Raw genomic sequence first — 17,171 nt, forward strand, 5'->3', positions numbered from 1 at the left:
GAGTCCCCTAGCTAGAATACAAAGGTGTGTGTGTGTGTGTGTGTGTGTTAGTCGCTCGGTTGTGCCTGACTCTTTGTGACCCCATGGACTGTAGTCCACCAGGCTCCTCTGTCCATAGAATTCTCCAGACAAGAATACTGGAGTGGGTTGCTATTCCCTTCTCCAGGGGACCTTCCTGATCTTCTCCTGGGTTTCCTGAACTGCAGGCAGATTCTTTATGGTCTGAGCCACCTAGGAAGCCCCTAACCAGAATACAAAGTTACCTCCTCCTATTACATGACTGCTGGGCTGACTCTCTTCATTGAACAAGATAAAAATCTAGCGGAGAGTAGTTCTCTGTCAAAACAACATGTAAATTACATACTGATACCTGACAGTTTCACGTCCCAACAAGTCCTACTGTGTCAGGATGACACCAGGAATGTGGAAGGGCTGAGCAGAGCAGAACCAGAGCACATACTCTTCAGGTGTTACAACTATAGACCTGTTCACACAGAACACGCTATAGTCCTTCCCTAGGAATACGTCCAAATCACTCTGTACTAAAGATTAGAAGAACAATTTCTTGAAATGCAGTCTTTGAAAGAAGAAATATCAGTAGGAACTCAGAGCACCCATTAAAGTAGCCATACAGTGTTATTTGAAAAGTGTAAAGTAATTTTAAGAAATTAAATTCTGCAAGTGATTCTGTTTTTTGTTTTTGTTTTTTTCTCCCTGAATGCTAATCCTGTTGGAACTGGTAGGGTAAGTTGGAAAAGGAATGGGGAGGATTAAATAGCAATAAAGGCATGCTATGGGGAACAGAACTAAGCTCTTTCCTGAAACGAAAGAAAAAAACCCTCCAAGAGGCAAAACACCTCTGAGTCTGATTGGTGTCTGACGTTCTCACTGTTGAACAAAGACCAAGGTATGGTGATCCATAGTTACCCATTTCATGATGTACTTCTATACAAAGCCTTCATATGTATAGCTAAGCTTTTGTCACAAGCATCTTGCAAAAGCTTTTTTGGTTCTGGCTTCATTTTCCACCCATTCTTTGGATAAGCCTGGGATCTGAGATGGTCCCAATGAGAGAAGCCACTCATATTTTCTGGTGTTCCCAGATTCCTAAACTTTATAGCCCATGTGGAGTTGAGTTCATAGAAACACCCCAGGATGACAGCTAGCGGGGGAAGATACATCAGGAAGTGGTGATCCAGACTAAATTTCTGTGGTTTTGCTAGACTAAGTTATACAAAGACAAAATTAAACGTTTCTTGGCTGAATTATGTGTTATTCTCTCTAGATTCTAAAGAAAAAAAATGTTCTGGAAATGGGTCAAGTTTAATTCTCTGTGTTATTGCCACAAGGATCATCAAGTACAAAGTAAAAAAGCACAGAATTTTAAGCTCAACTTCTTATTAAAAAATATTTGTGCCTCTCGCTCAACAGGAAAATGTTGATACTGAAGTTTAAACTGATAGGTCTTGTTCTGAAATGTGGTATTATGATAAAGTGAATCTTAACAAACATATTCTACTATTTTTTTTGCAGATGGTGCTTTTACTTTCAAACTTGTGTACTTTTTGTTTCATTGGAGAAAGGAACACTAGATTAGTGATAAAGAGATAAAAGAGGTCTTTATTTCGTAAATAATAGCATATTGAATATATGCTATTTAACACATACATTCCCTAACATATATATTTAACATATGATAAACTGATAACAGTTTATCAGTTGCTAGAATGATATTCGTTATCTTAAGACAGAAAGCAAAATAATTTGAATTATTAAATGTGTTGAGTCTTCATTGTATGATTTAAATTTTATTTTCAAACTAAAAACAGTAGTGAAATATCATAGAGAAAGTAATACCATTCAACATTTAGTAATCTGTAACAAAAACACATTTGCTATTTCCATTTAAAAAATAAAATATTTACCTTAATATCTGGTGGTTTGTTTGAAAAGGTTGTCTGTTAGTCAAAAGACGTGTAGAGAGGTCAAATAACAAGGATAAACCCCATGAGTATGACAATCTATGGTTTCATCTTGTGGCCTCTTTGTGCTTCGATTGTGGAACATCTATAATACAAATTAGTGCGGGTGGATCCCAGCATGGGCCTGAGCCTAGGCCCCCTAGGATTCACCCCTGAGTAGTGCCATCTCATCTGGGGTGAGATGCCTTAGTGCCTAAGGCCCCAGGGGATTTCCTGTACAGACATAACTTAAGGGAAAAGAAAGTTGAGTAGCACTAAGACAACAGCTATTCTAGGTAATGCAAATTCTTTTCTTACTCAGTCTTCCCAGACTCCCGTTTAGCGGGGTGAAGGAAACAATGTGTGCTCAGTCGAGCCCCACTCTGCGCAACCCTTTGGACTGTAGGATTTTTCAGGCAAGAATACTGGAGTGGGTTGCCATTTCCTGCTCCAGGGGATCTTCCCAACTTAGGGATCAAACCCATGTCTCCTGCATCTCCTGAATTGCAGACAGATTCTTTACGACTGAGCCACAGGGAAAGGGAGCAAAGCAGTGCTGTAATAATAGAGTAAAAAGACAATCTACTCCCGTGGGGCTGGGCACACGACAGCACTGATAGACCCGGCAGCCCTGACCCAGCAGTCTTAGCGGTGCTGGAAAAGTGGGCGTGTTGAGAGGCGGTAAGTGAAACTGATGGAACCATCCATTGCCACAGGGAGGAGACAGGGAAGAACAGCACGTGGCTTACAAACACAAAAATATCCACCAGCAACTCCACACGGAGAAGGCAATGGCACCCCATTCCAGTACTCTTGCCTGGAAAATCCCATGGACGGAGGAGCCTGGTAGGCTGCAGTCCATGGGGTCGCTAAGAGTTGGACACGACTAAGCGATTTCCCTTTCACTTTTCACGTTCATGCATTGGAGAAGGAAATGGCAACCCACTCCAGTGTTCTTGCCTGGAGAATCCCAGGGACAGGGGAGCCTGGTGGACTTCCATCTATGGGTTCGCACAGAGTCGGACACGACTGAAGCAACTTAGCAGCAGCAGCAGCAGCAGCAACTCCACAAACTAGTTGGGAGGAAAATGAAATGAAAGCTAAAGGTTCAACAAGAGTGTGGGGGTAAAATGGGCAGAATGAAAACAGAAATCTTGTTTGTGTGACTGGGGAAAACCTGGGTCAAACTGAATTATATACTATGCATGGAGCTAATTCACGTGAAGTAGGTGGATATGGCCAAAAGGCAGCACACCAAGTTTTGAGCCTGACTTCCCCTTCTGGTCATAGAAATGCAATGAAAATTTTGATTCTTTGGACATTGTTTTGGTGGAATTATACTGAAAATGAATTACCACAGAAAGTCTTTTATCCTCATAAAGACCCTCCTAAGTTAACTTAATTCCTTGAACATTTTCTTTTTTTACATACCATGATTTAATTTTCCCCCATTTTTTTCATTTTATTTTTAGTTTTACTGAAGCTGCTTTACTATTTTTTTTCTAAGTAAAATATTGATTAATTTTTTTTCCTTTGTAAGCCCATGTTAAATTTTTACCAACTATAGCTTCTGCTCCTGGAGATGTTCTCTATAATTTTAACTAACTTTGGTCTCATGTAAAATTTTGTAAATTTGAAGGCTATCTGATTCTCCTATCTGTTTTAGTACACTTTTTACCACATGCATTTTTAGCCATATTACTTTGTGTCGGTTACTTCTATGGAAAATAATTCTATATTGCAAATAAGACTGACTATTGGAATGCATTTCTTGAAGCAAAGATCATTGGTACAGTAAGGTGGAGTAAGCATACTCCTGGTGGCGAATAATGATGGGAAAGTTTATCTTGCTTCTGAAGGACAGTTCAGACATGTGATGAAGGTTGCTAGTTCTCACTGTGTCTCAAGTTCTAAGTTTGGGTTCACAGAAGTCCAGAGTTGTGTCATGAATAGAATACTAAACAATGGAATAACAACGAGCATATTGTAGTTGGAAGAGCTGCACTTGGAATCAGAAGATCTTGGGCTTATGTTCGCTCTCTACCAGATATAATTCTACTGTCCCTGCTTTACTTCTTTGAGAATCAACTGGTTTTGCTATAAAATGGTGCCATCTGTCCTAGAGGCTAAAGGGTTATTGTGAGATTTATACTGTAATAGTATCCATAAGAGCATTTTATCAACAACAAACTTTAAGCCCAATGTAAGATAATAATAGTACTGCTAAGTCGTTTCAGTCGTGTCCGACTCTGTGCGACCCCACAGACGGCAGCCCACCAGGCTCCCCCTTCCCTGGGATTCTCCAGGCAAGAACACTGGAGTGGGTTGCCATTTCCTTCTCCAATGCATGAAAGTGAAAAGTGAAAGTGAAGTTGCTCAGTGGTGTCCGACCCTCAGCGACCCCATGGACTGCAGCCTACCAGGCTCCTCTGTCCATGGATTTTCCAGGCAAGAGTACTGGAGTGGGGTGCCATTGATTGATCATATGTATAACAATACCTTTTTCGTCAAACCCAATGCCTTTAGACTTCGTATCAGCTTGAATTTTACCTTCTCAGAGTGACCTTACCAGACTAACCTTATTCTAATGACATCACTTGACCTCCACGCCATCATAATGCTTATCACGATTTTTAATTACTTGTCTTTGACATGATTTGTCTGTCTTCCTAAAATGAAAGCTCCGTAAGGTTCACCATTATATCCCTAATATCTAGGCCAGTACCCAGCTCACAGGAAGTACTCAATGCATATTTTTGAATGATAATATGCATGCACAAAGAAAACTAGAAAGATACAATCAAATGAGTTTTGTTAGGAAAAACTGATTTAAATCATCAAAACTGTTAAATTCACATAATTTTGCATGAAGAGACATCTGTCTGTGTGCACACATGGGACCACATGTCTATCACATATACAATATTTTTAGATAATTCTGGTTTTTAAACAGGCTTTTTGCTTTCTCCTCCTAGATAGCAACTATGAATAGAAGGAGTTTAGGGTGAAATCAGAAGAAAACAGTACCTACTACTATAAAAACTGTCATTCAGCAGAACCTGAAAGTCATAGATTTAGTTGGTTTTAGAGCTTCACCCAGGCCATTATTCTATAAAATGAGGAAGCTGAGGCCACAGAACACTGAAGTGAGTTGCTTAGTGTTCGACAGTTAAGTGGCAGGCCTAGATTACAGCCATGGTTAAGGACAACACCATCACCAGATATCCGAACACACATGCTGCTGCTGCTTCTGCTAAGTCGCCTCAGTCGTGTCTGACTCTGTGCGACCCCACAGACTGCAGCCCACCAGCCTCCGCCGTCCCTGGGATTCTCCAGGCAAGAGCACTGGAGTGGGTTGCCATTTCCTTCTCCAATACATGAAAGTGAGAAGTGAAAGTGAAGTCGCTCAGTCGTGCCCGACTCTTTGTGACCCCAGGGACTGCAGCCTACCAGGCTCCTCTGTCCATGGGATTTTCCAGGCCAGAGTACTGGAGTAGGGTGCCATCGCCTTTTCCCCCGAACACACATAGTTTTCTGTAATTCTGATAAGTCTTACAGTTGTTGCAAGATTTACAATTATCTCTTTGTTCAATAGCTCAATGTTGCTTAAGTTGGTTACAACTTTTAATCAGACTGTTTGATTAAAGTTATTTTGCTGAGCTGATCTTTTCAATACTTAATATGAGCTGCCACTGACAACTGCAATGCATAGCAAGGCTACTATTCATCTTAAATTCCTCTCTATTACTTCCATTTGAGGTACCTTTGAGGACCTCACATAAAAAGAAAACTTACTTTTGAAAGAAATGACATTTTTTGTTTTTAGATTTTTTAAAATTTAAAATGTGGTCATTTCCCCTCTTGAAATGGGTGCTACACCAAGAATGAGAGATATAGTGAGTCCTATACATGTCAACATGTCAACATGTATCTTATAATATAATGTTTAAGTTGTTAAAAATGCATATAACATAATCTTAAAACAACAAAATGTAATTTTCAGCACACTGGCTTCATGAAGGAAATATGCTATGTTGATAACATTTTAAGAATGGGGACCTCCTCTACATTTAATAGGCTTCTCTGAAGACTCTTGAGAGTCCCTTGGACTGCAAGGAGATCCAACCAGTTCATCCTAAAGGAGGTCAGTCCTGAGTGATCATTGGAAGGACTGATGTTGAAGCTGAAACCAATACTTTGGCCACCTGATGCGAAGAACTGACTCACTGGAAAAGACCATGATGCTGGGAAAGATTGAAGGCGGGAGGAGAAGGGGACGACAGAGGATGAGATGGTTGGATGGCATCACCAACTCAATGGAGATGAGTTTGGTTAAACTCCAGGAGTTGGTGATGGACAGGGAGGCCTGGTATGCTGCAGTCCATGGGGTCGCAAAGAGTCAGACACAACTGAGCAACTGGACTGAACTGGTGGCTCAGTTGGTAAGAAATGTCGGCAATGCAGGAGACGCAGGTCCTGTCCCTGGGTTGAGAAGATCCCCTGGAGAAGGAAATGGCAATCCACTCCAATAATCCTGCCTGAAAAATTCCATCAACAGAAAAGCCTGGCAGGTTACTGTCCATGGGGTTGCAAAGAGTTGGATATGACTGAGCAGCTAACACTTTCCTACATTTAACAAAGGAGAACATGATGACCCAATCAAATTATGGTAAAATGAAAGTCTGGTGAAGAAAACTGAGGTTCTGGTTAAGAATAAAGTCCTGACAGCTTGCAGCTATTTAGTTACTACCATTTTACAAATGATTCAAATGTTCACGTTCTTTAAAAAATATTTTAAGTAGAAACCGTCTTAGAGTTTCAGAGGTAGAGCCTGATTATCTAGCCCCAAAGTAGGAGACAGATTCCCGACTCCATTTGGTTCGCAGTGGCTGCTGTGCGGACTGTGCTAAGAGAGATTCTGAGGTTGAATCTGGGTGCAAAAGGCAGGGTCATGGTGTGTGTGCATTAGTCTCACAGTCGTGTCCGACTCTTTGTGACCCCATGGACTGTAGTCCACCAGGCTCCTCTGTCCATGGGATTTCCCAGGCAAGAATACTGCAGTGGGCTGCCATTTCCTTCTCCAGGGGATCTTCTTGATCCAGAGATCGAACCTGAGTCTCCTGGATTGCAGGCAGATTCATTACCACCTAAGCCACCAGGGACACCCAAGATGACGAGTAAACTGACCATGTCGTTTGCTGGGACACGGGGGCCTTAACAGCTGTCGTTCTGGATTTGGTTCACTATCCTCTGTGCCCCTTTATACTTTCAGTTTTGTAAACAAATCAGCTGAATACGGAGGCCCAGATAAAAGTGAATTAATTTATCCCAGGCCACACAATTAAGTTGGAGCTGAGTCAGGACTGGAATCCTATCCATCTGAGTGTTAATTTAGTGTTCTTACTACTATATAGTCCGGGATCTCTGAAGGTGAAATTAATACGCTAGTAAAATTCAAGTAGAACTGATGAGATGCTGAGGGTCTAAAGAGACCAGAAACCTGTAAAGTGTATCTTTAGGATGCAGAATTTTAATGGTGTTAGGAATACAAAGTGGTATCAGTAATACATGTTTGGAGGCTATAGAAAAAATCATCCCCACCTGGTTTCTATGGCTACCTTTCTTTACCTTAATGCAGGAAATAAAAAAATAAGACAATCTTTTGTGTATCCAATCCAAGCTTTCTCATGCAGAGACAATACTACTGGGGTAGTCTGGAATACCAACGGCACTTATAGAATGACTGATACATTAAAAAAAAATTACTTAGGAATACTTGATGGGAAGTGAAATGGCTTATATAGCATTTCAAATACAGAGTCAATAGACACAGTGAAAGTGAAAGTCACGCAGTCATGTCTGACTCTTTGTGACCCCATGGACTATACAGTCCATGGAATTCTTCAGGCCAGAATACTGGAGTGGGTAGCCTTTCCCTTCTCCAGGGGATCTTCCCAACCCAGGGACTGAACCGGGGTCTCTTGCATTGCAGGCAGATTCTTTACCAATTGCGCTATGAGGGAAGCCCAGAGTAGACACAAACTCATCTTTTGGATTTCAAGGTAAGGAGTGTAAGACAGGTTGGGGTCACATCAAGTGTGGTAACACGGCCTGTTTCCAGGGAACATAATAAATGTCTGTGTGCAGGAGAGGGGAGTGAAGGATAGAGTCTGGGGGCAGAAAGTACCAGGTCAGAACGTTTACATGGATAGGTGAAATCACAGTGGATTAAGAGAGATAGAAAAGACAAGAAGAGGGTGACATGCAGAAGAGAAGGCATTCCAGGAAACTCTAAATTCGCATTCCTAAAAGCCCTGGTGGAACTCACTTACTCAGCACTTCAGAGGCTGGGCAACTACGAACCGCTCCCCCTCCAAGTGCTTGTAACTCTGGGAACTGGACCCTTTCTCAGGAGCAAATTGATTTTTTAAAAGTTAATGGAAAGGTATTAAACTGATTGTTTGAAATGTTCCTTATTTATTAGGAACATTCTAGCAATGGGAAGAACAGCTTTCACTTAACAGGAACAGGAAAACTAGAACAAGGGAAATGATTACCATTACACATCTCTCCCCCAAGAAGAGTAATGGGGTGATGCCTGCAGGCTCAGTCACTCAGTTGTGTCCGACTCTTTTCAACCCCATGGACTGTAGCCCGCCAGGCTCCTCTGTCCATGGGATTTCCCAGGTAAGAATACTGGAGTGGGTTGCCATTTCCTCCTCCAGGGGAACTTCTTGACCCAGGGACCAACCCTGCGTCTCCTGTGTCTCTTGAATTGCAGGAGGATTCTTTACTGCTGAGCCACCAGGGAAGCCCAGTGGGTCATAAATGGTCATTTTTCAGTTCTATATAAATTCTAATACAAGCATCAACATCAACATGCTTTTCTGAAGCATCAACATTCCCACCCCTCCCCAGACCAGAGGTTTTCAAACAGTAGGTATGTGGGACACTGATTAAAGGTACAGATTTCTGGGCTCTATTTTCCAAAATTCAGGTTCAGAAGTTCTGACTCGGCCTCGAGAACTTGCTTTTCAAACAAATGCTCTAGGAGATTCTCAGAGGGTGATCTGAGGATCACACTTTGAGAAGCATTGCCCCAGTGTAAGTCCTTCTTTTCCATTTTAGTTGAATTCTTGGCCAATTGTATTTACCAGGCTTCCCAAGGTTAGTTCTGAAAAGCAAGTCACCATCACAGGAGTCAGCCAGAGATAAACAATCAAAGCACAGTGGGGAAACCTAACCTTGAAACACCTGCTCAGGTAGATTCTTAGAATGGAATCTAGATTATCTACCCAGATAAATCTTCTAGCCTCTCCACACCCAATGCATTACTCAATTCGGACAGAGGTCCTTTTAAGTTCATCCTTGGTCTTAAGAAGCCCACATCAATCCTTTACAGATTTTTACCTCTTTTGGTGAGAGTATAGAAATGTAATCGTCATATATCATCCTGGCCTTTTCTTCAATTACTTTTTTGTTCTGCTCTTTCTTTAAGTCTTCACAGGCAAGCCAGAAAAGTAGGTTCTCCTCACTGTATTCCGTTCGCAGGAACTCCCTGAAGAGATTTCTTCCTGCCGGGGCCTTCATCATCTTGTCAAAATTTTGAGACCAGGACAAGACTTCATCTGAAGTGGGGTTTTGGCTGCCAAGACAGAAGAGGGGCATTATCAAAAGCAACTTTGGTGCAGGGATGAGAAGTAGATAGAAATGCTGCCATCTAGTGGTCATATAGACTCAGTCCAGCCTGACCTGGCAAACATCTGCCAGGACTGGGCTAGTTATTTCTGGGTCTTGACAAAAATTATTGTAGGTATAAGCTATGTGTTTGGGAGCCAAGCATTCAAATAGCAAGGCTCGATACACACTGAGCACATGGTCATCATCAGTTCAGTTCAGTTCAGTCGCTCAGTCGTGTCCGACTTTCTGACCCCATGGGCTGTAGCACGCCAAGATTCCCTGACCATCACCAACTCCCGGAGCTTGCTCAAACTCATGTCCATCAAGTCGGTGATGCCATCCAACCATCTCGTTCTCTGTTGTCCCCTTCTCCTCCTGCCTTCAATCCTTCCCAGCAGCAGGGTCTTTTCCAATGAGTCAGTTCTTCCCCTCAGGTGGCCCAAGTATTGGAGCTTCAGCTTCAGCATCAGTAGTTCCAATGAATATTCAGGATTGATTTCCTTTAGAATGGTCATCAAAGATTCTTAATGAAGCTTGGACATTTTTGAACTATAACAATCTACCACAAATCTATTACATTACTTTGAAAGGCAAACTGAACTTTTTGTTTGCATCTGATGTAGATCTTAGTTTCCAGGTCATAAGATAGAGTTTCTCTTTTCATCTCTGGTAGCTGTATTTTCACTTTTCACTGAATCAAAAATAAGAACACATTGTGTGCTCTTTCACATATTTACCTAAACTTTAAGAATTATTCTGGTAAATATTATGAGTGAATTGTAACCACTGAATGGAGTTACCACAGCTTTTGAACTGTGGTGTTGGAGAAGACCCTTGAGAGTCCCTTGGACAAGGCGATCAAACCAGTCAATGCTAAAGGAAATCAGTCCTGAATATTCACTGGAAGGACTGATGCTGAATCTGAAGCTCCAATACTTTGGCCACCTGATGCGAAGAGCTGACTCATTAGAAAAGACCCTGATGCTGGGAAAGACTGAAGGCAAGAGAAGAAGGGGATGACAGAGGATGAAATGGTTGGATGGCACTACCAACTCAATGGACATGAGTTTGACCAAGCTCCAGGAGATGGTGATGGACAGGGAGGCCTGGCATGCTGCAGCCCAGGGGGTCCACAAAGAATCACACATGACTGAGCGACTGAACAACAGCAATGACAATTAAAAAGCATAGACCATTTACAATGACATCAGGGACTTTTTAGATACCTGTATTCAGGTTTTTTAGCAACTATTTCCCTGCAAAACCTCGTTTGCCTATACATCAAAGAAGTATAGGAGAGAAGCAAAGATAATTTTATGGCTAAATTGATCCTGATTTTGCTTTCCTATGCCTTGGTATGTTTAATAATTTTCCAACCTAAAATACATTAGGTCAGAAAAGTAGTCATATTTATTTTTTCCTTACCTTTTGGACCAAATATTTTAAGTTGATTTACTATTATTCTAAGATGTCTGAACCTCCTCATTTGTTAAAAAAAATTTAAAAGACAGAAAAATCACTATGAAGCCTCAACATTAAAACCTTCTCCTGAGCAGCAGAAAAAGAAAGCACCTGTCATTATACAAATAATCTACTTGTGTTTCAATTCTGTTCTGTAGATGCTGCGTTTCGAATTCTCATTTTGGAGAAAATACTTGGTTAGAGTCTGTTCCAATGGAAATGGGACCAAGGACCAGCTAGGTGCCTTTCTGACTTAGGTAACTTCATAAATCGTTTTTGTTTTAGACTCTACACCTATAAAGAGAATGACTTTAAAAATTCTTAGAAAGGGAACTAAAGAATTAGGGCAATTTGGGGGGGGCATAGTTAATTCACGTAGCAATCATTATTTTTGGAAAGAGAAGGATAAACTCAAGCAATGTTTTAGCCAATAGTTGAACAGATCTAACAGAAAGAGTGATAAAAAGGAGTTGCAATCACAAAACAAGATCTGCCAGACGGAGTGGGCATTCATTTCCCAAAACCGTTTTGAGAAGTACCAGGAAGCAAGAGACGCTGTTTAAGCCCTGGGAAGAGGTAAACAGCACAGATACGCAGACACAATTACAGCACAAGTCACTCACCATTCCTCTAGGACCTGGATACTCTCCATCTTCGTGGTATGCGTGGGTCTTCCTGCATTTTCCCCTCTTTCTTCATTCCTAACAGTGAGGCTGTAATGTAGTATAACACTTTATTTTGTCAAGGGAAAACAAATTATTTAAAGAAAAGAAAAAAAAAGTTCTAGGACAACACTTCATGGAAGAATTTTATTGCCAACTATGTGAGTGTATTCAGAGTACAAAAGAAGCAGCACCATTTTTAAATGACAGGTAAGCCCTCGTCAATGAAGGGAGAGAGAATTACCATTTAATAAAGCAAGCCATAATCTCAAGAATGGGTGCTGTCACACCTTCTGACTTCATCCTTGAAAAATCTGAATTACTTACAATCTTTGCGACACCCTATGTGATTATATGCCTCAAAATTCTATATATATCATTATATTACTCTTTGGAGTAATGCTATTTTGACTTGTGGTTAGTTCTATTCTGATTTCAGCTGATTCTCCCCCCTTGATAGCTCTGCAGACCAGGCTTTCTGTGACTTCCCATCATTCCTCCACCCACTCAAGTTTGAGTGACAGCATTTGTATTTGACATTTTCTTTGCCCTTTCATCTCTTCAAGCAAACCTACAATAATCCTAGAGGGAAAGCCAGTCACTGAGGGTCTGAATAGGAGAGTGTTGGGTGGGAGGCCTTGCTGTGTCTCTGGGACACAAATTTGGGAATTCCATAGGATTATAGGAACTAGGTTATTGATATTTCTCCCAGCAATCTTGATTCCAGCCTGTGCTTCATCCAGCCTGGCATTTTGCATGATGTACTCTGCATATAAGTTAAATAAGCAAGGTGACAATATACAGCCTTGACGTACTCCTTTCCCAATTTGGAACCAGTCTGTTTTTCCATGTCTGGTTCTAACTGTTGCTTATTGACCTGCATACAGGTTTCTCAGGAGGCAGGTCAGGTGGTCTGGTATTCCCATCTCTTTAAGAATTTTCCAGAGTTTGTTGTGATCCACACAGTCAACTGAGGGACTGAACTGAACTGACAGGAACCAGGATAATCCCAGGGGCTTTAGTAACCCAGAACAAGAATAAGATTTCTCTGATTCAGGTAAACTAGCCAAGCAGCATCGTGGTTCTAGGTGTAGACAATGTGATGGGGAGGTTATGGGCAGGGTGGACAGAATAACTCAGTGGCCTTGGAAAAGTCAAGCTATTGAATCAGCCAATTGATCCCCTCTGTCTAGAAGCCAAGGAGCTTCACAAGAGCCTACCAGAGAGCAAAGGAAGTTGGGATGACATCTCGTTCAGTCATTATTTATTCAATAAGGGGAAATAGAAACCATTACTTTCTAGTGCCTATTATGTGCCAGCCACTGTGGTTTTACCTTCAATTTTACTGTCCCCATTTTATAGATGAGCAACGAGAGGCACAGGGCTGTCTGTCAGTCACTCCGTTGTCTCTGACTCTTTGTGACCCCAGGGACTGTAGCCCGCCAGGCTCCTCTGTCCATGGAATTCTCCAGGCAAGAATACTGGAGTGGGTTGCCATTCCCTTCTCTAGGGGATCTTCCTGACTCAGGGAACGAACCTGGGTCTCCTGCATTGCAGGCAAGCTCTTAGCCACCAGTGAAGTCCAGTTGGCCCAAAGGCAGGCACTAAATATGCAGTATGATTGGAATTGGAACCCAATTCTCCTGAACAACCCTATAACTGTTATTGAGTGCCTGTATCTGTTATTATGAACCATGCTCGCTGATAGACACTACAACAATAGACTCCTTATGTGAATGCAGAAAAGCGTCACTAAATACAGTGGTAGCTTAGTGCATGAAGGCTTCCAGTAATTAGCTGTTATTAATCTGGAACATCTGGGGAAGGAAATGGAGACAATATCTCATTAATTCATTCTCAGGTGCCAGGGTGAAGATGGGAGAATGTAGCAAAGATTTGAAGGCAAAGGAGTCAATCTACAACTGAAAGTGAGACTAGATGGAAAATTCAGTCAGAGAGAACTTTCAATACTCTGAGATAAACGATAATGGAAAAGAATACTAAAAAGAAGGTATCTGTACATGTTTGCGTGCATGATCAGCCGCTCAGTCATGTCCAGCTCTTTGCGACCTCATGGACTATAGCCTGCCAGGTTCCTCTGTCCATGGAATTCTCCAGGCAAGAATACTGGAGTGGGTTGCCATTTCCTTCTCCAGGGGATCTTCCTGACCTAGGGATTGAATCCATGTCTCCTGCATCTGTGTGTATTTATATATATAAATCACTTTGCTGTACAGCAGAAATCAGCACAACATTGTGGATCAAATACAATTAAAAAATGTAATCCTCAAAAAAAAAAAAAAGTGGACGATCTGGAGAAAAGAGAAACCTATAGGAATTAGAAAGAATTCTTCAGTCAGAAAAAGGACACTTCAATGAAAACAGTCATAATGAAATAAATTCAGTTCTTCTCTATCAACTTCTAGGGCAAGTGGCAGATTTTACTGGTGTAGAAAATCTCTCACAAAGGTGGTGTGGCCCAGGGAATTCTAGCCGATTGTCACTCAAACGTCCAGAAAACCGAGGCATGCCCTGCAGGGAAGCAGCAATTCCTGACCGCTCTCAGCCTTCAATGTAGGGGAACCTGAGGAAATGGTGAGGTGGGATTCAGAGAGCCCCCCAGTTGGTTGGAGGGCTGCCTGTGGGCACTGTGAATGCGCTGCAGCTCAGGTATGTGTTGGAGGAGAGAGTCATTAACTTCTCCAAGTGTCTTTGAGGACGAGTGCCTCTCTGGAATTTGACATATTTCCAGCAATGATGGGAAATTATACACCACTGATAATATTACGTGAAATTTCCTGGAAGAAGCTAATGACGGGAAACGTATAAAATATGCAATTTAGGGTGAAAGTGAAAGTCGCTTAGTTGTGTCCGACTCTGCCACCCCATGGACTATACAGTTCATGGAATTCTCCAGGCTGGAATACCAGACTGGGAAGCCTCTCCCTTCTCCAGGGGATCTTCTTAACCCAGGAATCGAACCCAGGTCTCCCCCATTGCAGGTGGTTTCTTTACCAGCTGAGCCACAAGGGAAGCCTGCAAATTAGGAGGGAAATTCTAAATAGAAAGATCACATTTAAATAGAAAATTAGTACTCATTCTGCCAAGCTTCACTGAGCTCTTACGTATGTGTGCACACATAGGGGGGACTATAACAATATTAGGACATGAGGCTGCTTTGCTGATTAAATAAGAAACCCCTTAAGAATTTATTTTGGTTACATTTCCATACCGTGTCCTATGGAGTGTGCTACACCAATGCAGATATCCTTAATTCTCATAACATCTGTGAAAAAAATGTATTTTCCATTGTGTCTTCACTGTAGAGCAACAAATCTGGACTCCACACACATGATTCACAAGTTTCTGAACATGAATCCTGGCTCCTGTATCTGTTTCTGTGATATTTACAAACATCCCAAATGCCAGCATATTAAAGTGATCATTATGAAATATTGGGTTGTGTGTGTATCTTTTATTTCTACAGATGGTAAAATATGGACACATATTTGTACTAAAACTACTTATAACAGACATTCATTCAGTAAGTGCCTAACTGTTCACCGTTTGCTCCATTTCTTTTTTTCATTTTTATTTTAGTTTTGGATGTGTTGGGCCTTAGTTGCAGCAAGTGAGATTTTTGGTCGTGGCACTTGGGTTTAGATTCCCGGCACGTGGGATCCTAGTCCCCGGATCAGGGATCAAACCTGTGTCCTCTGCATTGCAAGGCATATTTCTAACCCTGGACCACCAGGGAAGCCCCTTGCTCCATTTCTTGATCCGGTATTGGACACAACACAGTCCTGCAGAAAGAAATTGACTTTTAGCAATCAATGTGTCCTTTTTAATCAACTGCCCTTTAGGACCATTCTCTAAAAATTGGTTTCAAAGTTCCAATTATCAAGAACTACCGATAATGCCATTTTAAAAGATGAAGAGAAATGGAGACAATGGTAGAAGACTTGATACTAGACTATTTTCCATCTATGTCTTAGACACATCTGTCCCAAATTTCACTAGGTCTTGCTCTAAGTAATACAGTCAGTGTTTTGTTTTGTTTTTTTAGGTAATAAAATACAGGACATATTTGCTGTGAATCAACATATACATATAATACGTGCTTAAAAAAGCTCTAAAAGAAAAAAAAAAAAACAGTCATGAGGGGTCATGTGGAGACATGTTCTTTTTCACTTTTACACTGCTCGTAACATTTTAAACTAACATTTGCACTTTTTAAACAACTAAAGCCATTGAAGAGAACAGAATGCATAAACAATGCTCACTGTAGAAGTCTTGATCAAAGCTTAAATGTTTTATGGGAGAGAATGCAGATAGTCTATGCTAATATTAAAATCAGCATATAAAATCCCGTTAGAGATTTCTTCAAATAGTGACTTTAGGAAGAGAAATACATTGGGTGTATTTTAGAAAATAAGGAAGTATGTCCTTTTTACGTGTGGGTGGGTTTTTTGTTTGTTCACCAAGGAGTTTGGATAGTGGAATGGGGAAACATTACATACTGCCCTTAATCCAGTTTACTTCCTGGTTCTTCGTCATGGCAATGTATGGGACCTATTTTGGAAGAAGGTCTACTTTTTAAAGAAAAACTGGTTCTTAGGGAAAATCCTTGAAATGGTTGTAAACAAGATGAAAACTTTATAGTAGCCCTGTTAACTCTGAGATAAAGGCTGAGGACAAAATCACATGTGTCTTTACACAAACCATCAACTGAGGAATTGATTAGATGTTTCAACTTAATACAGTATGACATCAAGGCTCAAGAAAGAATCAGTCATTGGTAAAAGGAACTCATTATTTTGACATTCTCACATTGTACTATCAGCTTTTCCTTTTTATGTGACTGTTCTACCTCAAATTTCCTAGTGCAAAAATGGAATCAAGTTCCTTCAGGTTCTGGAAAAAAATTGGTAAGTTATTCTTTAAATGTTTCATTTTTCTCAGTCAAAACATCATGATAAATCAATACTACAGCTTTACTTAGGAGTCAAAGACAATTTACAAATGTGTATGAGACACCTGATTTATGCAAGAGCGTCTGAGTTGGAAAGTCAAGATGAACAAGACAGAGGCTCTGAAACTGAGGCTTTCTGACAGGTAAATAGGCATCATAGAACATTATACTGAGAGCTGAGTTAGATGTGTTTGCCAGATGGAGACCGAGGCAAAGGGAATTCCAAGCAGAGGGGGAAGAGTTGTGTAGAATTGTGAAAAGGCATGACATCAACATAGAACTAAGTGGGCAGATCAGATGTTTCAAGGTGGGAGCGATAAATTAGAACAGGCAGTGAGGCGTGATTAGGTGCTGAGCCAGGAAAACAATGAGGTGGAATCCGAATCTCAGATAGATCTCCTTTAAGATGATTTTGGCTTTCCAAGCTTTATTTTC

At 41.1% G+C, this 17,171-nt stretch overlaps 1 protein-coding gene across 2 annotated transcripts in view; it reads right to left on the bottom strand.

Annotated features, from left to right (window-relative positions):
* Nucleotides 1-17,171, bottom strand: part of RGS17 (regulator of G protein signaling 17) — a 99,647-nt gene that overhangs the window by 3,255 nt on the left and 79,221 nt on the right. Inside the window, exons 3-4 of one of the 2 annotated variants that reach the window (XM_086318413.1) lie at nucleotides 11,726-11,803; nucleotides 9,372-9,606 (exon numbers count right to left, since the gene is read on the bottom strand). In XM_086318413.1, the coding sequence (XP_086174539.1) occupies nucleotides 9,372-9,606; nucleotides 11,726-11,803 (313 nt within the window). Of the gene's footprint in view, nucleotides 1-9,371; nucleotides 9,607-11,725; nucleotides 11,816-17,171 lie in introns of both variants that reach the window. The other variant, XM_086318412.1, reaches the window with a different exon arrangement.

This window comes from Bos grunniens, chromosome 9 (assembly GCF_055505025.1).
Source record: "Bos grunniens cultivar Pamir isolate PY7600 chromosome 9, Bosgru_T2T1.0, whole genome shotgun sequence".
Lineage (NCBI taxonomy): Eukaryota > Metazoa > Chordata > Mammalia > Artiodactyla > Bovidae > Bos > Bos grunniens.